The sequence below is a fragment of the Xenopus laevis genome, chromosome 4S, assembly GCF_017654675.1.
Source record: "Xenopus laevis strain J_2021 chromosome 4S, Xenopus_laevis_v10.1, whole genome shotgun sequence".
NCBI classification, from domain to species: Eukaryota; Metazoa; Chordata; class Amphibia; order Anura; family Pipidae; genus Xenopus; species Xenopus laevis.
This window is the reverse complement of record NC_054378.1, coordinates 114,831,305-114,853,188: the sequence shown is the minus strand read 5'-3', so window position 1 is coordinate 114,853,188 and position 21,884 is coordinate 114,831,305. Positions and strand designations below refer to the sequence as shown.

The 21,884-nt window shown below is 38.9% G+C and overlaps 1 protein-coding gene across 1 annotated transcript in view; it reads left to right on the top strand.

The window, feature by feature from the left end:
- Positions 1 to 20,900, top strand: part of copg1.S (COPI coat complex subunit gamma 1 S homeolog) — a 33,018-nt gene extending 12,118 nt beyond the window's left edge. The window contains exons 6-24 of the mRNA XM_018261398.2: positions 3,149 to 3,224; positions 3,341 to 3,433; positions 4,528 to 4,614; positions 5,124 to 5,281; positions 5,358 to 5,491; positions 7,107 to 7,174; positions 7,885 to 8,073; positions 8,808 to 8,903; positions 9,324 to 9,567; positions 9,715 to 9,790; positions 11,733 to 11,836; positions 11,938 to 12,063; positions 12,212 to 12,280; positions 12,883 to 13,025; positions 14,114 to 14,285; positions 14,683 to 14,780; positions 15,010 to 15,148; positions 16,206 to 16,304; positions 20,486 to 20,900. Coding sequence (XP_018116887.1) covers positions 3,149 to 3,224; positions 3,341 to 3,433; positions 4,528 to 4,614; positions 5,124 to 5,281; positions 5,358 to 5,491; positions 7,107 to 7,174; positions 7,885 to 8,073; positions 8,808 to 8,903; positions 9,324 to 9,567; positions 9,715 to 9,790; positions 11,733 to 11,836; positions 11,938 to 12,063; positions 12,212 to 12,280; positions 12,883 to 13,025; positions 14,114 to 14,285; positions 14,683 to 14,780; positions 15,010 to 15,148; positions 16,206 to 16,304; positions 20,486 to 20,616 — 2,302 coding nt within the window. The 3' untranslated portion in view covers positions 20,617 to 20,900. The remainder of the gene's footprint in view (positions 1 to 3,148; positions 3,225 to 3,340; positions 3,434 to 4,527; positions 4,615 to 5,123; positions 5,282 to 5,357; positions 5,492 to 7,106; positions 7,175 to 7,884; positions 8,074 to 8,807; positions 8,904 to 9,323; positions 9,568 to 9,714; positions 9,791 to 11,732; positions 11,837 to 11,937; positions 12,064 to 12,211; positions 12,281 to 12,882; positions 13,026 to 14,113; positions 14,286 to 14,682; positions 14,781 to 15,009; positions 15,149 to 16,205; positions 16,305 to 20,485) is intronic.
- Positions 20,901 to 21,884: the final 984 nt, after the last annotated feature.

Sequence of the window (21,884 nt, the reverse complement as noted above, 5' to 3'; positions counted from 1 at the left end):
TTTCTGAGTACAGGCAGTCACCAGTTTAAGTATGAGATAGGGTCTTTAGGTTTGTTCTTAAAGTGATACACTAAAAATTTTATTTTCAAAATATTAATGTACATTAAAAGTTACCTATGGGTCATGTTGATCATTTTTAAGTAATTGTTACTTAAAGTTCCTTAACCTGACTGTTTTGCCAACCTGACTGTCCCTTAACCTGTCAAAGTTTCTAATGCTAACGGACTCCGGCTATACAAAAATGGCAGCCCCCTCGTAGAGAATCTTGGGGGTAAGAAAGGAAATGTAAAAGCATCTGGCAAATACTTTTATGGCAAAATTATGAATCATATGCAAAGACAATATTATGATAAAAAAAAAAAAAAAAGTTATTTTCTGGTGTCAGTATCGCTAAGTTGAATTTGTATGTAAGTTGAAACATGTACATTTGCTTATTAAATGCAAATTAGACCGATGTTTGTCTTAACATAGTATATATTTTTACCTTTATGTGCTCTGCAGTAGGCAACACACACCAGAAGGGGATTGGGGTAGGTGGGTTATTAAAGCTAAATGCTAATAAAAGTCAAGCAAACCATAGTATATAAGTGTGAGTTGTAAGTAAGTCAGGTGTATGTAACTCAAGGACTCCCTGTACCTGTATTTTACTTCTAAATGTAACAGAACAGTTATTAAAGGGGTTGTTCACCTTCCAACACTTTTTTTTCAAGATCCGTTGTTTTCAGATAGTTCACCAGATATATACACTTTTTCTGGATACTGAGCTGCTAAAATCTGTATTTCTTTTGAACAGTCTGAAAACAACTGAACTGAAAAAGTGTTTGGAAGGTGAACAATCCCTTTAAAGGAGAAGGAAAGGCTAAAACTAAGTAAGCCTTATCAGAAAGGTCCATCTAAATATACCAGTAATCCCCCAAAGTAGTGCTGCTCTGAGTCCCCTGTCAAAAGAAACACTTCATTTCTTTCCTTCTATTGTGTACACATGGGCTTGTGTATCAGACTTCCTGCCTTCATCTTAAACCTCATTGCCCTGGGCAAGAACATGCTCAGTTTGCTCCTCTCCCCCCCACCCCTCCCTTCTCTACTGTAATCTGAGCCCAGAGCAAGGAGAGACACAAGCAGGAAGTGATGTCACACCATGTTAATACTGCTGCTCCTATCCTAAACAAACAGAGAGTTTCTAGATCTTTTTACTCAAGTATGGTAAAACATTCTACAGAATAAATATAGCATTCTAGCTTGCACTATTGCAGCTAATCTATCGGCAATAAAATGCCTCCGTAGCTTTCCTTCTCCTTTAAGTTTTACTTTAGCTGACGTCAAGGAAATATTTTTGGTTGCCGTTTGGTACTTTTAGTTGTGGCTTTTTATATTAAAACAGACATTATTTAAAGTAGAACTAAATCCTAAAAATGAATGTGGCTAAAAATGCCATATTTTGAATACTGAACTTATTGCACCAGCCTAAAATGGCAGCTTGTCAATAGCAGCAATGATCCAGGACTTCAAACTTGTCACAGGGGGTCACCATCTTGGAAAGTGTCTGTGACACTCACATGCTCAGTGGGCTCTGAGCAGCTGTTGAGAAGCTAAGCTTAGGGCTCGTCACTAATTATCCAGCAGAAAATGAGCTGCCCCTGTAATATAAGATGATGCTACAGGTTTGCTGATTATTAAATTCTGATGCTAATTGCACTGGTTTCTGTGCTGTCATGTAGTAATTGTATGTATTAATTACTAATCAGCCTTATATTGTGACATTTCTATTCTATGTGTACTGTATATTGTGAGTGGGTCCCTAAGTTCAGTAACTAACAGCAGCACAGAGCATGTGCAGGGAATCAGTAGAAAAGAAGACTGGGAGCTACTGGGGCATATTTGGAGACACAGATCTTTACTGCTAAAGGACTGTGGTTGCTTTGGGCTGGTACAGAAGACCAAAACATAATGTACAACATTTTTAGCCTACTTCTTTAATCAAGCTTTATTTCTCCTTTAAAAGAAAAAAACATTCTTTAATTGCCTTGACATTAAATATACAAATATTGATTTTTAAGATTAAAATCCATATATTTCACAGTTAATAAATTTAAATCTTTGTTTGTATGTTTAGAGACAGTAAGGGCAGCTAATTCCTGTTTATGGATGACACTATGGTGCCTCCAGGTTTTATGTGTGTGGAAATAATAATATGCTAAACCACAAAAATACCATGTCGATGTTTCTGCTGCTTTCTGAGCAGCAGTAGCCCCTAGAGCAGGGGTGTCCAAAAGGCAGATTGGGATCTACCAGTAGACCATTAGCTGGTGATCAGTAGATCTCAAGACACTGTCAACAAACAGCTTGTCTAAATCACCCTCCTATTTCATGCTTTCCATTCAGATATTTATGTTAAGGTTATATAAGAAATAGTTGTTGTTGTTTTCTCATAAATTAATATTTAAATAATAATATTTTCTCATTAATCCGTATTTAAATAATATTTTCCATGGAATAGAATTCTTTTATTGATGTAGATCCTAATGAGACAACATCACTAAAGTATGGGCACTCCTACGTTAGAGAGAGTGAGGCTGTCACTGTTAAGTGACATTTCAAAATAGAAGACAGACTCGCAACTGCAAAATACCTGCGTGATCTTTTAATATTGTGGCATTCATTTAAGGTCGAATTTCGAATTTTTAAACTCTATTACATTCAAATATACTCGTAATTCGACTGGGGGTTATTTATATATAAAAAAAAGTTGAATATCTAAAACACGGACGAATTTTACTGACTCAAAAACTTGAATCAAATTCGACTAAACTCGATTCAAGTTTTTTTCTATGAAAAAAACTCGAATGTCAGGAAGGCTACTAACATGTCCAAATTGGTCCCTGGATCTCTCCCATTGACTTATACATAAACGTGGCAGGTTTTAGGTGGCAAATAGATGAATTTCAGTTCCTAAAGTGCCAGAGTATGATAAATCTCTAAATTCGAATTTGAATTCAAATTAAAACTCAAATCAAGTTTGGATAATTCACAATTGGAATTTGACAGTTTTGACTATAAAAAAAAAATCGACCCTTAATAAATATGCCTCTTAGTCTTTTTTTTTTTTTCAAATAAATGTATGATGCCTTTGCATTTCATTTTTTCACAGTTTAACCAAAGATATGACTGGGAAGGATGACAGCTACAGAGGTCCAGCTGTGAGAGCACTCTGCAAAATCACAGATGTATGCTTCCGTTTTAGTTAAATGCCTTAGAATTAATTGATTCAGATAATGATTGGCATGCTGTAATTCCGAATTTCTCTCTTTTTTTTTTTTTTTTTTTTTTTTTTTTTTTTTAGAGCACCATGCTACAGGCTATTGAACGTTACATGAAACAGGCCATAGTAGACAAAGTATCAAGTGTGTCCAGCTCTGCACTTGTCTCCTCATTGGTAAACACATTTTATTTAATCTGAAGATGATTGAATATAATATTTTAAAGTGTATCTAGCAAACTGCCTGGTAGTTGTACTATGTCCCTAAAACCACAAGTTGTTCTAACCTGCCCATATTGTGAGAGACAGAGGTGATTGGCCTGTGGGTGTCTCAAAGCATTTCTAAGTTGGTTTACAAAGTATCTTAGTGCAGTTATGCTTTGTGGTAAATGCAAATGTTTAGCTGCCAATTTTTGAGCAGTTAATGCCCACATATGCCATAGTCTGCTGGATGGGGAAAAGCTCAGAATAATACTTGTGGGAGAACTCCAAAGTTCAATATTTTCCACCATTTTATATGAGTCAATTTGTCAGAATGTGTTTAGTTTTTTTTAACAGCTAAACACTATTCTCCCCCCCCCCCATTCTGTTCAGTGAGGTGGTATTGAGCAATAACAACCATCCCAATTCTTAAAGGAACAGTTCAATGTGAAAATAAAAACTGGTTAAATAGCTGTGCATAAAAAACGTTCTAATATAGTTAGTTAGCCAAAAATGTAATGTATAAAGGCTGGAGTGACTGAATATGTAACATAATAGCCAGAACACTACTTCCTGCTGTACAGCTCTCTAACTGTGAAGGGGGCCACATGGGACATAACTGTTCAGTGAGTTTGTAATTGATCTCAGCATTTAGCTCAGATTCAAAAGCAACAGTTATGACCCATGTGCCCCCCCTCAAGTCTCTGATTGGTTACTGCCTGTCACCAATCAGTGGAAACCAAGAGAGCTGCAAAGCAGGAAGTAGTGTTCTCGCTATTATGTTACTCATCCAGTCACTCCAGCCTTTATACATTACATTTTTGGCTAACTAACTATATTAGAAACATTTTTTATTTTGCACAGGCTATCTATTTAGCCAGTTTTTATTTTTATACGGAACAATTCCTTTAATATATATTTCATAGGGGGGGGCTAATTTGATAAAGAAAATGAACATATTTTTATTGAGAGAAAAACAATTTATATAATGGACCTTTTGTTTTTCTTTCATGCCAAATGCCGCATTTTACTTACGAATATAACCACTTCTATGTTTGTTTTCCCCACAGCACCTACTGAAGACCAGTTTTGACGTAGTCAAACGTTGGGTAAATGAGGCCCAAGAGGCAGCTTCCAGTGACAATATAATGGTTCAGGTATAAACTGACATTAATGGGGTTATTTATCAAAATCCATTTTTTTTTTGTTAATAAAAAAAGTCAGACCAAACTAGAATCCCTGATTTGACATTATTTATTATTAAAAAAAGCTTGATTTTAATTTGTTTCAGGTAAAAACTCGATTAAATGGAGTGAAAACCAGAATCGTGCAAATTTTTTTTTCTCCCCTAATTGCTTGATTTTTTCCTGCTTTTTCCCAAAAAGTTTTCAAATTTTTGACCAAAAAGGTTAGATTTTCGGGCTAATTCCAGCGCAGACCACAGAAACTTCAAAATAGGATAGTGACCTCTGCTATTGACTTATACACAACGTGGCAGGTCTGAGATTTTTGGATTCTGGCTTTTTGCTGCATCTCAAAACTTTCTAGTTTTTAAAAAAAAAAAAAAAAAAAAAGACTGACTGGAGTTTGGTGAAGAACCCCAAAAATCCCATACAGTATTTCTGACCTAACTGGTATTCCCATTTAATACCCTCTAATATTTTAGTATCATGCTTTGGGCCTGCTCTACCATGTGAGAAAAAATGACCGGCTGTCTGTTAACAAGATGCTAAGCAAATTCATGCGACATGGTCTGAAGTCCCCCTTTGCCTATTGCATGATGATCCGTGTGGCTAGCAAGCTGCTGGATGAAGAGGACGGAAGGTAATTACACCTTTGTTAAAATCTACAAACTAATAGATACTTTAAGATGCCTTCTTAACAACCCTTTTTCTTCCAGTCGGGACAGTCCTTTGTTTGATTTCATTGAGAGCTGTCTGAGAAACAAACATGAAATGGTTGTCTATGAAGCTGCATCAGCCATTGTGAACCTACCTTCCTGCACTGCCAAAGAGCTTGCTCCTGCTGTGTCTGGTAAGCTCATTTCATTTGATCAGGGAAATGCTCATTTCAATGATAGCCTAATAATATGTGGGATAACCTAAGGCCTCTGGCAGATGTAGCAATTTCAGGTGTTTTCCTACCGCTGTTTTTCAATATTAAACCACCAATTGCTTCCTGCAGCAGCTACTCATAAAGCACATGAAATGTAGATGTATGTCCTTTTCAGGAAGAATATTGCACACATCAGACAATGCCGGCATGTGGTATTTAGTCTAGGTGATCTGCACTCTGCTCATTTGCTGTGCCTAAAGGTGGCCATACACGGGCCGATAAAAGCTGCCGACAGACCGAATCGGCAGTTTATTGGTCCGTGTATGGGGGCCCCCGACGGGCTTCCCCGATCGAGATCTGTCCGAAAGTCGGCCAGATCTCGATCGGATGGGACTAAAAAATGCTGTTGGATCGCGGCTACATCTATTCGTTGATTCAGTCCCGCGATCTGACCTCCTGTTCACTAGGATCCGTTTGTTGGGCCCTAGGGCCCACGATTGGATCAGCCTGATATTGCCCACCTCAAGGTGGGCATATCGGTCGCCAAACGAGCGAATCTCTCGGTGTATGGCCACCTTAAGTCTACTTTCAATTTGAGTAAAATACAGAACACAGCAAGACCATGGGTCATCTTAAACAACTCCTATAGTAGTGTTACTTTGCATAAATTCCTATATTTTTCTATTTCTTTGTAAACTCCTTATCGAAAAACCTTCCTATTGCTGTTTTTTGGGGTTTTTTTTGTATGTAATCTTTATTTTCATTGTACATCTCCCATTGATTGTACAGGATGTTGAGTATTGTACAGAATTGTGGAATATGTTGGCGCTTTTTAAACACTATTATTAAATTTTAATAATAATATGCATTTGAGCTTCCATGCTGCTTATCAGTTAGTTTACAATGAAATATCACCCAGAGCAACACAGGGAAGGACATTTATCAAAGGTCGAATTTTGAATTTGTGAGTTTTTAAAAATGTATTAAAAAATTGAATTTGCAAAACTCTGGTGAATAGGATCAACCCGAATACTCGAATCAAATTCAAATCGAATTCAATTCGAGTTTTGAAAACTTGATTAGAGTATATTCTCAGAAAAAAGCTTGAATTTCAGGAAGGCTGCAAACAACTCTCAATTGATCCCTGGACTTCTCTGCTTGACTAAAACAAAGTCAAATTCGAGTTCTTAAAGGGCCGGAGTATGATAAATCTAGAAAATCTAATTCGAATTTTTTAAAAATTCGTATTGATTTTGAACAATTCCCTAGTCTAATTTGACAGTTTTGGCCATAAAAAAACCTCAAAAATTTAATTTTCAATTCAACCCTTGATAAATCAGCCCCTAAAACTGATTGTAGTGACTGGGTTATAAGACATGGTAGCATGTCTGCTTTGCATTACTGCACAAAAACATCACTAATATATGAGTGTATCTTGTATTTTATAGAATACATTGTACAGGTATGGGAGCCATTATCCTGAAACCTGCTATCCAGAAACTTCCTTGTTGCAAGTGATTAGGAATCATTGCCAAAAATATTTAATATAAATGATTTTATTGATTTCATAGTTACATTTTTTTGCATTCTATAGTGTTACAGCTGTTCTGCAGTTCACCAAAAGCTGCCCTTCGGTATGCTGCTGTCCGTACTCTCAACAAGGTAACGTTTGTATTTCTTTATTTGAAGTTACAGTAAATCTTGAACACATATAACAAGTTTTTCTAGAGAAAATTTTACCAGAAGCATTATCATGGACTATTGGTCTTGCCAATCTCTGACAGAAAATATATGTTAGGTTTTGGGGTTTTTTTATGTACAGAAAAAATTATGTTATTTGTAGTTGTAAGCACCAGTACATAAATGAGCCAATCTGTCACATTTCAGCCATGACCTGCAGCCCAAAACTGAGCTGTGGAAGAAATTGGAAATTTGTGGAAATGCTTATGATTCCTCTTGTGTGTTTTATCAGTGATGTTTCTTTAAATAAACAGTTCTCATATTTCATATTTCTAATGTTCAAGACTTTACTTACTCATATCGTCTTTATTGATTGCGTCAGGCAATACGTGAGTTGATATTAGGTGCTAGCCCCTACAGACCAACATGGTATCTTATTGGCACATGCATGGAGACAAGCAGACAGCCTGCCCAATTTATATGTGGTCAAATTTGGACAGCTAACTGTTGTGCAGGTTTGCAAGGCCTTTTATGCTAATAACTCCCAACTTGTCTCCATATGCCCCATTAAAACATAATTGTTGGCCCAGGGACAAATTAGCACAAATTGACCCACCACAGGGTAAAAAAGTTGGGTGAATCTTTTAGCGTATGGCAAGCTTTATATTTTAGTTTACTTAACTTGGTTATAGGTGGCCATGAAACACCCATCAGCAGTTACTGCCTGCAACTTGGACTTAGAGAACCTGGTGACAGATTCTAACCGCAGCATTGCTACTCTAGCCATCACTACGCTGCTGAAAACTGGCAGTGAGAGCAGCATCGACCGGCTCATGAAACAGATTTCATCTTTCATGTCAGAGATCTCTGATGAGTTCAAGGTAAGAAGTAATTTCTTTGTAATTGAATTTAAGCACCGTTTGTTTGAAATTGTTCAGTATAAAAATAAAAACTAGGTAAATAGATAGACTGTGCAAAATAGAAAATGTTTTTAATATAGATAGTTAGCCAAAAATGTTCTATATAAAGGCTGGAGTGACTGGATGTGTAACATAACAGAAGAGAACACAACTTCCTGCTTTTCAGCTCTCTTTGTTTCTACTGATTGGTTACCAGGCAGTGACATGAGGGGGGCACATGGGTCAGAACTGTTTGCTTTTGAATCTGAGCTGAATGAGGATCAATTGCAAACTCACTGAACAGTTACTGTATGTCCCATGTGGCCCCACTTAAAGGAGAACTAAACCCCCTTGCTTATAAAAACCCCTACCCTCCACAGTTCCCCCCCCCCCCCCGCACAGGTGTTAACATCGGTAAATGCCCCTAAGCCTGCACCGGACCAAACTGATTTTGAAAGGCCAGGGTGTGCTGGTGGGCTTTGTGTTTTGGACTGTTATGTTAGACATCTGGCCACTCCAGGCTTTTATAAATTACATTGAAGGCTAACTAACTATATTAGAAATGTTTTTTATTTTGCACAGCCTATTTATTTGTTTAGTTGTTATTTTTACACTGAACTGTTCCCTTAAAATAATTTACCCATGTATTGACAGCATGGGTAAATAAGTTGGTTCTGTCGAGTTTTAATTTCAACAATTTCTTTTCTTTTCAATAGGTGGTAGTGGTTCAAGCAATCAATGCTCTCTGTCACAAATATCCACGCAAGCATTCCATCATGATGAATTTCCTATTTACTATGCTGAGAGAAGAGGTATGATGTCTAGTAATCTCTTTAAACTATGGTATGCTTTGCATTGCCTGTGAACAAACACACAGCATAGATCAGAGGTGATCATCTGCATTTATTAAAATATGTGGTTACAGAATTTACTGGCCCATTGCAGCTAAGCATTTTTTTTATACCAGGGAGGATAAAGATACCCTTACTTTTGAGTCTCATTTATAATTTTCTTTTTATGGATATAAAATCCTCAGATTAGAAGAGGGTCCAGTCCAGCATCTGCAGAACCTGAACTGCAGATAACAATAGTTCCAGAATAGACTGCCTTAGGTTCTGAGACCAGAGCAGGCTTGTTTAAGTATGTCTCTACATAGTACTTTGAAACAATTGTTGCCCTTCAAAGAACTCAAAATAACTGGACAGCATACTGTTCTTTCTTTACTCACCCAGGGAGGATTCGACTACAAGCGGGCAATTGTTGATTGTATAATCAGCATCATTGAAGAGAACCCTGAAAGCAAAGAGACAGGGCTGTCCCACCTTTGCGAATTCATCGAGGACTGTGAGTTTACAGTTCTGGCCACTCGCATCCTTCACCTTCTGGGACAGGAAGGCCCAAGGACCAACAATCCATCTAAATATATTCGTTTCATTTATAACCGGGTCGTACTGGAAAATGAAGAAGTTCGAGCAGGTGGGTAACACTATGGATCCTTCTGTACATTGCTGCTCTTTTACTTTCTTACATTGCAAATATATCTATAACCTGCATTAGAAAAAGGATGTTTCTCTGCATTCTACACACTACACACTCTCCATCTAATTTTCTTTTGTCTTTTAGGAGCTGTCAGTGCTTTGGCCAAATTTGGAGCTCAGAATGAAGATATGTTACCCAGCATCTTGGTACTATTAAGGAGGTATGATGTGTTTCCCAAAGCGCCTGTTTTGTCAGTGTAGATGTTTGTAGTCTATCCGGAGGCAGGACAAACAAATTAGCTTCACCAGCCCAGTATAGCTTTAGAACTCATCATTTTCCAGAAAGGCATTTGATTTTCTAGGGCTCTATTGATATTCCCCATCTGTTTTGCCGTAAAGGAGAAAGAAAGGCTAAAATTAAGTAAGCTTTATCAGAAAGGTCTATATAAATACACCAGTAAACTGTCAAAGTAATGCTGCTTGGAGTCCTCTGTCAAAAGAAACACTGCATTTCTTTCCTTCTATTGTGTACACATGGACTGCTGTATCAGACTTCCTGTTTTCAGCATAAACCTCCAGGGCTTGAGCATGCTCAGTTTGCTCCTCTGTCCCTCTCTCCCTCCCTTTTCTCTCCTCCCCTCCCTGACTCAGGCAGGAAGTGATGTCACACCAAGCTAATATGGCAGCTGCCATCCTAAACAAACAGAGCTTCTAGAGCTGTTTAGTATAGTAAAGCATTCTGCAGAATAAATATAGTGTTATAGCTTGCACTATTGTGGCTAATCTATTGGCAATAAACTGCTTTGGTAGCTTTCCTTCTCCTTGAAAGTGGACATGTTAGGCAAAAATGTTATCCCCAACCCAGGTGTGGTCTAATAGAACCCACACTACAGTTGGGGGAAACAGTAGCTTTTTTTTATTAAATATTGCCCAGCGCCAGTGCTAGGCCACCCGCACCGGGGCTCCCGGTACAAGCGGCCATGTTGGGGCACACGCATGCGCAAAATGAGTAAATGCCGGGACTTGCTCATCATGCGCATGCACGTGATGGCAGAAACATTTTAGCGCATGCGCTCTAACTGATATGGCTGCTTGTACTGGGAGCTCCCTCCTGGTGCGAGTGTCTTAGCGATGGCAGGGGCAATTAAAAAAAGGGAAAACAACTACTGTTCCCCCAAGCTCAGTTAGCCCGTACCTTTGGTTGGGGATTTTTTGCCCAACAGGTGCCCTTTAAGTCGATTTGTTCCATGAGATGTGGATAGGACATCTTTTTCTTGCCAACTGCTATTTGCTAAATTGGCTGGTGGCATTTTTTTTAAATATAGTCCTTGGTGGGCAATGTTTCCTCTAAGCTGTGCTCTTGAGCACGCGGGCACACATTCTGAGGCCAGCTCACACAATAAATTGTGGTTCTCACAGAATTGTGTGTGAAAATGCAAAACTTTTTTATCAATTCTGACCTGAGCACACTTGTTTTAAAAAAAAAAAATGCTCACACAAATTTAAAATTGTGCACAAAATATTTCTTTTGCACACACAGCCAAGAGGGAATTAGAGGGAACATTGCTGGTGGGCACGTCTCTTTTACACAGGTAATTAGGTTAAGGAGGCCAGAAATGTATATAAGCAAAATTGTTTAGGAGATGGGTCGCATGCATTACTAGCATGCTTAACCAGCTGGTGTCACTGCCAGTGCGGAATGTGGAGCTTGTCATGTCACCATTGCTAAACTAAAATGTTTAATTCAGAAAATGCCCCTACAGGAAAAGCAAAAACTCTTAAAAATACCTATGTATTATATTATTATGCAGCATTTTGGAAAAACTGACTGGCAGTGAAAGATTTAAAACACTTATGCAGTTAAAATACCTAAAGTTGGATTGAGTATTGCACTGTGCTGCAGATCTGCTCCACCCAGTTTTACTTTCTGCAGATATTTGTAATCCCTCTAGTGAGGGTATACTCGTGGTCATGTTAGAAGCCTGATAATATTACACATGATTCTTCACACCGTATATGCAGCAAGCCAAACCAAAAACATACACATTTGCTGACTTATATTCTAGTCTTTATGGTTTATTTGCATGTGGGCTACCTGTTGGCTTTTAGTTACTAGGTGTGCCAAATATTCTGTTTGATACCTTGGATCATTTACCATTGTAGGTGTGTGATGGATGATGATAATGAAGTGAGAGATCGAGCTACCTTCTATCTAAGCATCCTAGAGCAAAGACAGAAAGTTCTCAATTCTACATACATCCTTAATGGTATGTAAATAAGCTGCACATGATATGGATCCCCCCCCCCTCAAAATAAGATGTAGGGCTTTGGACACACAACTGTCTTGTTTTCTTTCCCTTGTATGCAGGTCTGACTGTGTCAGTTCCTGGGCTGGAGAGGGCTTTGCAGCAGTACACTTTGGAGCCTTCTGAGAAACCATTTGACCTAAAAGCTGTACCTTTGGCTACTGCACCCATCGCAGAACAAAGAACAGGTGGGCAAAGAATGCCGTTGCATAACTATAGTAGTGATTTAATGTTCAGTATACATTTGGTCATATTTAAAGCATTTGATATACGTGTTTAGGAATTGGTATCATCCCTGGTGCACTAATCACAAGCATTTTATTTTGGAATGATTAGATAATGTTCCTGCCGCAACAGTAAGGCAGCCAGAAAAAGTGGTATCCGGCAGACAAGAGATATTCCAAGGTACGTAAAGTTCCTTCATAACTAATACACAGAATTCACAGTTCAGAGGTAAAGTCTTCAACCCAGAAAATACCCCTTTGGTATATAATCAGAGCTGGAGGATATATCACATTGTTTCTGAGGCTTCACTCGGAATAGGTCCTGCCATTTTCATGTACACTAAAGGTGGCCATAGACACACAGATAATATCGTACAAAACGAATTTTCGTACAATATTCTGTGCGTGTATGGTGGGAAAAGAGCCAACTGATATTGGCAGAAGACTTGGATATCGATCGGCTCATAGATGGGGCTGGACAGAAAATTTTAATCAGGTGCCTTTGAAGGCACCCAAACATCGGCCATTGTTAGTGCTGAATCAGATACAGGTAGAATTCTATTGTTTCTACCTGTATATCTTACGATTCAGCTCTACACGTGTGTATTGAAACGAACGCTCTTTCTTGGAAACATCTTTTCCAAGGAAGATTGTAATTGTTACGTCTATGGCCACCTTAAGGCCCATGCAGTTCCGCACAGATCTGGGACCACTTTAGCAGCTTATTTGGCATCCTGTCTTTGTGTTCCCTGGTGTTTCAGGTTTACATTTTTTTTCTCCCAGAACAACTTGCTGCCATTCCAGAGTTTAAAGAACTTGGGCCTTTGTTTAAGTCCTCTCCAGAGCCTGTGGCCCTAACGGAATCTGAGACAGAATATGTCATCCGTTGTACTAAGCACACTTTTGTTAATCACATGGTGTTCCAGGTGAGTTTTAGAAGGGAAAATGTTGTTAGCATTGGAATGTCATTATTTTACTGCTAACGTGTAGATTTGTAGACTAAAGCGAGTCATATAAATAAGGAATGCACAGAAGCCAAGATCTGGTAGAATACCAGGGTTTCTTTTTCATATTTCTGATTTGGCTTATTAATTGTCAAATGTCTAATCAGAATGTGAAAGGGGAAAGGATTCATTGTTTTCTTGTCATAATGTTTTTGATTGTCCAAATCTGGCATAAAATATCTGCATCTACAATGAGCTGACTTACGGCGATTGCCGCTCAGAAGTACAAAGGTCTTTTTTTAGATGAAGCTTTGCCCCATGATATGTAGAACAGCAGTCACTAGACTCTTATTGAGGCTTATAAGTAGGGAGGGGAAATTAAACAGCATTCTGAAAAGCACGGAAAGGTGAGTTTAAGGGTCAGGGCAAAAAGGCAGATTCAGGGAGATTACTCACCCATCCACAAATCTCCTCTTCTTCGGGGCGACTAATCTCCCTGGACTGCCTCCCCTGCCTTCCCGCCACTTCAGGCGAATTCGGAAAACGAAGCGCTCCGGGTGCCATCCCGCCGGCAATTTCGATTCTAGCAGGCGGAGAGGCAGTTCGGGGAAATTAGTCGCCCTGAAGAAGAGGAGATTTGTCGCCCGGCGACTAATCTCCCTGAAGCTGCCTGTGTGCCCTGACCTTTAGACTTAACTGGGGTGAAATAATTGTTAATGTAACCTTTATGCACCCATCAAAATTAAAATGCTTCTGTGGATGTTCAACCAACCATGGGATGCCTGTGCATAATCTAATCTAATCTGAATCAACCTATTACACGGCATCGGTTTGGCCATAGCCATTCTAACTTTCTTGTCTCTTTCATGTAGACTGTAAGACAGTTGTAAGAAAATTACCTATTTTGCAAGTTCCTTGGAGAAAGCAGCCTGCAGTTGTCCTAGCAAATGCCTCAGATAACAGAATGATCTTGCTGCAGGGCTACGTAGGATGCTTTTGTTGACTTGCCCTTCTTATTCTTCATCAAAAAAAGGAATTTATTGGACGAGGTTTAATCTTTCTTTCTGCAGTTCGATTGCATTAATACCCTGAATGATCAGATACTGGAGAATGTCACGGTACAGATGGAGCCCACAGAAGGATATGAAGTTATCTGCTGTGTACCTGCTAAATCCCTATCATACAACCAGCCTGGAATATGCTATACCTTGGTATCAATTCCTGAGGAGGATCCAAATGCATGTATGTATGTCTGCTGTAAAAGGCAAATTGTATGTTATACATTGTTTATTAGTTACCATTACAGCACAAAGAAAAGTTTTAGAACTTGATGAAGATGGTGCTGTTTGACCGGTGAAACTTAATGTTACACTGCAAAAAAAAAAAATTGTTAGCCATGTTTTTGGGATGGTTGGAACTTTTTCATGCAGATAAGTGCTTTGCCTAAAACAATGATGTTGAATGTTACAGATAAGTATCTGGCCTTAGGGTAACATATTCCTTGGGCAATAGACTGCTGTGGCCAGCACATATATATATTTGTTTGTGTAAGATGTTGTTATTTTTCAAAACAATTACCCAAATACAAATCCTTTGCATGCCGTGTTAATTGATTAATCTGATGTTTTTATTCCTTCAGTGGCGTGTACATACAGTTGTTTGCTGAAATTCACGGTTAAAGATTGTGATCCCAATACTGGTGAAGCGGAGGAGGAAGGCTATGAGGATGAATATGTGGTAAGAAAATAAACATTACAGTGACAGCAAAAAAAATACAATCCCAAAAGCCAGCGGTAAATAATGTATTCACAGTCGTGGAAGTGGGTCAGTGTGACGGGCAGCTGAGTGCTTAATGCATGCCATTAACTTTTCTGCATTTTATAATTGGTTATAAGGTTATAAATTGTCTCGATTTGTAACCAGTTATTAGTACTTTCTTTGATAAAATTTTTTGTCTGTTCTACAGCTAGAAGATATCGAGGTGACAGTCGCTGATCACATACAAAAAATTCTTAAGCCTAACTTTGGCGCAGCGTGGGATGAGGTGGGAGATGAGTTTGATAAAGAAGAGACATTCAACTTATCCACCATCAAAACATTAGAAGGTTGGTATTTTCATATCCTGCAAAAAATAACATATTGCACTTATTTTCAAAACAGCAATGCTTAACAAATTACAGATCCATTTGTGTAGTCTCTGTGTCCTGCATAGTGTAAGTTAGATCTGGTACAGGAAAACTCGGCATTCTAAATGCTGCACAAATACATCTCCCATTATTACTACATCAATTGTCAGTTGTGAGAGTAGTAGTGTAACATCTGGAGAGCAAGGTTACCTATTCCATGTAATCCTATATATTGCTTATCCTTTACATATGCTGCTTATTATGGAAGCAACAGTGCTGGCATTTTGAGGTGTAGCCCATTCAAATTAAAGCAATGACAGGTTCATGCCTGACTGCTTTTGGCACTGGCTTAAAAAGGGCAGCAGATATCCTCTGTTTGCCATTAATGGGATTCTGTCATGATTTTTATGATGTATTTTTTTTTCTACACTGTTTTACACTGATAATAGTATTTTTTTAAGTTGTAATATTGGTGTGTAGGTGCAACTCAGGTCATTTTGTCTGGTCATGTGCTTTCAGAAAGAGCTAGCACTTTAGGATGGAACTGCTTTCTGGCAGGCTGTTATTTCTCCTACTCAATGTTACTGAATGTGTCGCACTGGGACCTGGATTTTACTATTGAGTGCTGTTCTTAGATCTACCAGGCAGCTGTTATCTTGTGTTAGGGAGCTGTTATCTGGTTACCTTCCCACTGTTCTGCTGATGGGCTGATGGGGGGGAGGGAGGGGAGGGGGTGATATCACTCCAACTTGCAGTACAGCAGTAAAGAGTGACTGAAGTTTATTAGAGCACAAGTCACATGACTGGGGGCAGCTGGAAAACTGACAAAATGTCTAGCCCCATGTCAGATTTCAAAATGAATTATAAAATAATCTATTTGCTGTTTTGAGAAATGGATTTCAGTGCAAAAGTCTGCTGGAGCAGCACTATTAACTGATGCATTTTGAAAGAAAATGGTTTCCCATGACAGTATCCCTTTAACCATAGTAATTGCCTGTAATGTAATGGATCTAATAATTTATTTACATTTGAACAGAGGCCGTTGGTAATGTTGTAAAGTTCATGGGCATGCAACCCTGTGAGAGATCGGATAAAGTGCCTGAAAACAAGAATGCACATACTCTCTACCTAGCAGGTAAGACAAACTTATATTGTTAGAATAACATGTGCCTCTACTTCTAGGAACCAGGCTGGTTATTCAAACTGGTATTATTACCTCTTGCTTCATTTGTAAGTTATTGCACAGTGATCCCCAACCAGTAGCTCGTGAGCAACATGTCCTCTCCAACCCTTTGGATGTTGCTCTCCTGGTCCTAAAACCAGGTGGAATTCCAAGCTTGAAAGCAAATTTTAATTACATAAAAACAGTGCCAAGTAGAGCGTTTGTAGACTGCCAGTCCACATAGAGGCCACCAAATAGCCAATCACAGCCCTTATTTGGCACCCAAAGGGATTTTTCATGCTTGTGTTGCTCCCCAAATCTTTTTACATTTGAATATGGCTCACATGTAAAAAAGGATTGCACTTAAAAAAACAATATTACCTGTACAAGTTCTTCCCAGTGTGGCCTGGAGGCAGGTGTGTTTTTGTAGGCTCTTGGTATTACAGCACCACCATTGAATTGCATGCTACATGCAACTGTTGAATTTATAGGTTTTTAGTCATCTGGAATACCGTAGTATCCGTTTTCTTTTTTTTTTTGGGAGAACCTGGGACCATTAGGGCCCATGCGTGTTTGCTTTTAACCACTGGACTTTTTTTTGGGGGGGGGGGCAGATAATTTTGTTGTCTAGTGCCCCATAATTTCTTTACGCATTTGTGAGTCTAAGTGAGAGCTAGTGATGCCATGGAAAGGTAAGAAAGATGGTGGCACATTGGCCTGGGGAGAAAACTAAGCAATTTACCAATGGTGGTTAAAGGAGAATTCAACCATTTAAAAAAAAAAAACCCTACCCCCCCCTATGCTGGGGGGGGGTCTACATGGGTTGGGGGTAGGTTTTTTTTGTTTTTTTTTTTAACCGTTGAATTCTCCTTTAACCCCTTCCCACAGTGAATTTATCTGTCCTTTTAAACACCGAAAAATTTGTGTTTTAAAGGAATTGTTCAGGGTAAAGATAAAAACTGGGTAAATAGGCTGTGGAAAATAAAAAATGTTTTCAACATAGTTAGTTAGCCAAAAATATTTACGTGTATAAAGTGACTGGATGTCCAACATAATAGCCAGAACAATACTTCCTGCTTTTCAGCTCTCTTGGTTTTCACCGATTAGTTACCAGGCAGTAACCAAGCCGAGACTTGAGGGGGGAGCCACATGAGTCATATCTGTTGCTTTTGAATCTGAGCTGAATGCTGAGGATCAATTGCAAACTCACTGAACAGTTATATCCCATGTGGGCCCCCTTATAGTCACTGACTAACTCAGAGTTATAGCGCTGAAAAGCAGGAAGTAGTGTTCTGTTCTGTTATGTTAGATTATGTTAAATTTTTAGCTAACTATTTTAGAAACATTTTTTATTTTGCACAGGCTATTTACCCAGTTTTTATTTTCACACTGAACTGTTCCTTTAAAGTAATGAAAATATAATGTAGTGTTGCCCTGCACTGTTAAAACTTCTCTATTTGCTTCAGAAACACTACTATAGTTCATATAAACAAGCTGCTGTGTAGCAATGGCGAGAATTAAAAAAAAAGTCTATATGACACAGGTTAAATAATGGATAACAGATAACACCATTATGTTCTACAGAGCTTATCTGCTGTGTAACCTGAGCCTTTTCTCCTTTGAATGGCTGCCCCCATTGCTACACAGCAGCTTATTTATATAAACTATAGTAGAGTTTCTGATGCAAACACACCAGTTTTACCAGTGCAGGGCAACACTGCATTATATTTGTATTACTTTAAAACATTTTAAATTTTTGATGATACTGTGTGGCAAGTAAAAGAAGGAGGACTCTGCTCTGTAGAGCTTACAACCTGATTTCTCTTTCTTATCTTGTGTTTGCCAGACAGCCTAATAATTTGCTTGCACAAAAAAAGTGGGAAGATTAAAAAAAAAAAAAGCAAACAAACGCCTTTGATTATACTTTTTTTGTTTTTCCTCCCCAACCTGAGCAGCACCTCATTTATTTTAACTTCAATCCAATTGTAGGAGCTTGTGTCACATTCTTTCCATAAATGATGGTAGCCCGACATTTGTTGACTGAGCATTTTCACTGGACTATGTAGTTTCAGTTGACTGTGCCAGTTTGCCATATTAATTAAATCACTACTTCCCCTGTGAGTTTTGATAACAATAATGGATTATATACACCTAACCCTGCATTGACGTAAAACACCAGTGCAGCCAAATATGAGTCAAATTTGTAATGTGAGGCTAAGAGATTAAAGCAGTTGTTCGTTTCTTTCTGCTACTTAATTATATTGATGTTTTTAAAAGCAATAGTAGCACAGGCAGAGTTTTATTGCTTTGACTAGATAACAGTGCTCTCTTTTATTTAAGGAAAGTTATACCCCAAACAATGTAGTTCTCTATAAAAAGATATTGCATAAAACAGCTCATATGTAAAATCCTGCTTCATCTAAATCAGGGGTCCGCAACCTTTACTATCAAAAGAGCCATTTTGCCCCCTCTTCCACTTAAGAAAAATAGTCTGGAGCCGCAAAACATAACACAGCTTATAATTGTTTAAAAGTTAAAAAAGTTAAAACTAACAGAAGTGCACTGTTTAGGCCTACTTTGAAATAAGTTAAACACTGAATAGCCCTATTAAATTCTAGTGTTCTCATCTGTTTAATGAGACTTCTGTTTCTGAAGCTCCAACCTGATCTTCCCTCTCTTGTCTTGAGTGTGTGACCGCGGTAAGGACCATAATGGATCATCTTGCTACGGCTTGGTCTTGCCTATCACTCCTGGGACGTCTATACAGCACTCGCACCTGCTGGCAGCTTCCTGAGTGTGCGACCGCGGTAAGCTAACCATTAGCTTACCGCGGTCGCACACTCAAGAAGCCGTCAGCAGGTGCGAGGGCTGTATAGACAACGTGACAGGAAAAGCTGCAAGACTGAGCCGCAGCAAGCAGGATAAGGAGCCGCATGAGGCTCCGGAGCCGCGGGTTGCCTACCCCTGATCTAAATAAACCATTTTCATAATAATATACTTTTTTAGTAGTATGTGCCATTGGGTAATCATAAATTGGAAATTGCCATTTAAAAAATTGGGATCGTATGACTCACGGTGCACACAAACATACCAACAAACCATACATGTTAGGTTACATGAACCAATTAACAGACAGAGTTGTGTCTTTTGCTTCCACACTTCTTCCTGTTACTGTTAGAGCTGCAGTATTTCTGGTCAGGTGATCTCTGAGGCAGCACACAGACCATCAAGAAATGGTAGCTCAAGGCAAGAGATGTAAGGGAGGAACTCCACGGGCATTTTCGGCCCGATCCGACGAGCTGTGCAAAAACGCAGGCGGCAAATTGGATGCAACGGAAATAAGGAAAGAGATGGAAATGTCGGATTGTCGCAGCGTTCATCCGACGTAACTACAGCGTGCAGCATCTGCCTCCGACAGTCGTGTCGCGTCTGACGTGCGCTGCGACACCATCCGACGTTCCTGTTGCTTACCATATTTCCATTGCATCTGACTTGACACCTGCGTTTTTGTGCAGCACGTCGGATCGTGTCGAAATCGCCCGTGGCGTTCCTCCCTTAAAGGGGAGTATTTACTTTAATATAGGGATGCACCAAATCCACTATTTTAGATTCAGCCGAACCCCCGAATCCTTCGCGAAGGATTCGGCTGAATACAGAATCCGAATCCTAATTTGCATATGCAAATTAGGGGCAGGAAGGGAAAAATATTTTTTACTTCCTTGTTTTGTGACCAAAAGTCACACGATTTCCCTCGCATATGCAAATTAGGATTCTGTTCGGCCGGGCAGAAGGATTCGGCCGAATCCTAATCCTGCTGAAAAAGGCCGAATCCCGAACCGAATCATGGATTCAGTGCATCCCTACTTTAATATATATTCCAGTTTGGTAAGATTCTTTAATATGCCACTTAATATGATATAAACTTAAGTATTTTTAAGTATTTTGGGGGTATAGTTTTCCTTTAAACATATGCAGAGTATTGGGCATAAGCACAGGTAGCACAATTTTAGATTTGAAATAAAGTGTAAATACAATTCTCTCTTATAGAGGGGCTACAAAGTGAAGCAAGATGTATATATGAGTATTGTTACTCTCTACCATATTTATCCTATTGTTTGTGGAATTGCTGCATAATCCACTGTATATTTTTCCAGGTGTGTTTCGCGGGGGGCACGACATCTTGGTACGAGCCAAATTGGTCCTCACAGACACTGTTACAATGCAGGTTACTGCTCGCAGCCAGGAGGAGTTTCCCGTGGATGTCATCATGGCCTCTGTGGGCTAAACTTGATTTTTAACTTGTACACTACAGTCTGTAAAGGGATTTATACATTTTTTTTTAGGCCTGACCCTAGATCCACCAATAGCAGCCAGAGGGTGCCTTGAACGCATGGAAACACCTGGGGAAGTGTGCTTGGTGCAACTGTCAGATTTGGTTTTTTCCATTCTGTTTGTTTTGCTACGGAATTGTGCAGTAATCATTTAAATGTAAAACCATTAAGAGCCAATTCTATTTCTCATTATTATTATTATCAGAAGGGGAAAAAAATAAACTTTCTTTCATGTAAATACTCACAAAGTGTCGCTTTTACATACTGTTGCAAAACTGCCTGGCCATTTTTTTTGGTATAATTATATATAACAACATTGAAGTTTACAGGTAGTTTTATAAGAATATTCGACAAAAACGAACAATACCCCCTGTTAGAGCAACAGATATTTTAAAGGGCCTGTGTCTTCAGTTTTTTTTTTAATTGATGATATGGTTAAAAAAAAAAAAAAAAGGACGAATTTTTGGAAAAATGGGTTTGATACTATTATATTACACTTTCTGGTGTGAAAAATCCTCCCTTATGCTCATGTTGAATGATAGAAGAACTGAAAAAAAATCCTTAAGCCTGGAATAGTCTGCACTTTTAAAGGAGAGGTAAACCCTCGAAATGAATAGGGCTAAAAATGGCATATTTTATAGACTGAACTTATTGCACGAGGCTAAAGTTTCAGCTTGTCAATAGCAGCAATGATCCAGGACTTCAATCTTGTCACAGGGGGTCACCATCTTGGAAAGTGTCTGTGACACTCACATGCTCAGTGGGCTCTGAGCAGCTGTTGAGAAGCTAAGCTTAGGGCTCGTCACTAATTATCCAGCAGAAAATGAGCTTCCCCTGTAATATAAACTGATGCTACAGGGCTGATTATTAAATTCTGATGCTAATTGCACTGGTTTCTGTGCTGCCATGAAGTAATTATCTGTATTAATTACTAATCAGCCTTATATTGTGACATTTCTATTCTATGTGTACTGTATATTGTGAGTGGGTCCCTAAGCTCAGTAAGTGACAGCAGCACAGAGCATGTGCAGTGAATCGGCAGAAAAGAAGATGGGGAGCTACTGGGGCATCTTTGGAGACACAGATCTTTACTGCTAAAGGGCTGTGGTTGCCTTGGGCTGGTACAGAAGCACAAAACATAATGTACAACATTTCTAGCTAATTCTTTAGTTTAACTTTCCTTGTCCTTTAAAGGGTCCCATTCACAAGTTGAGTTCTGCTT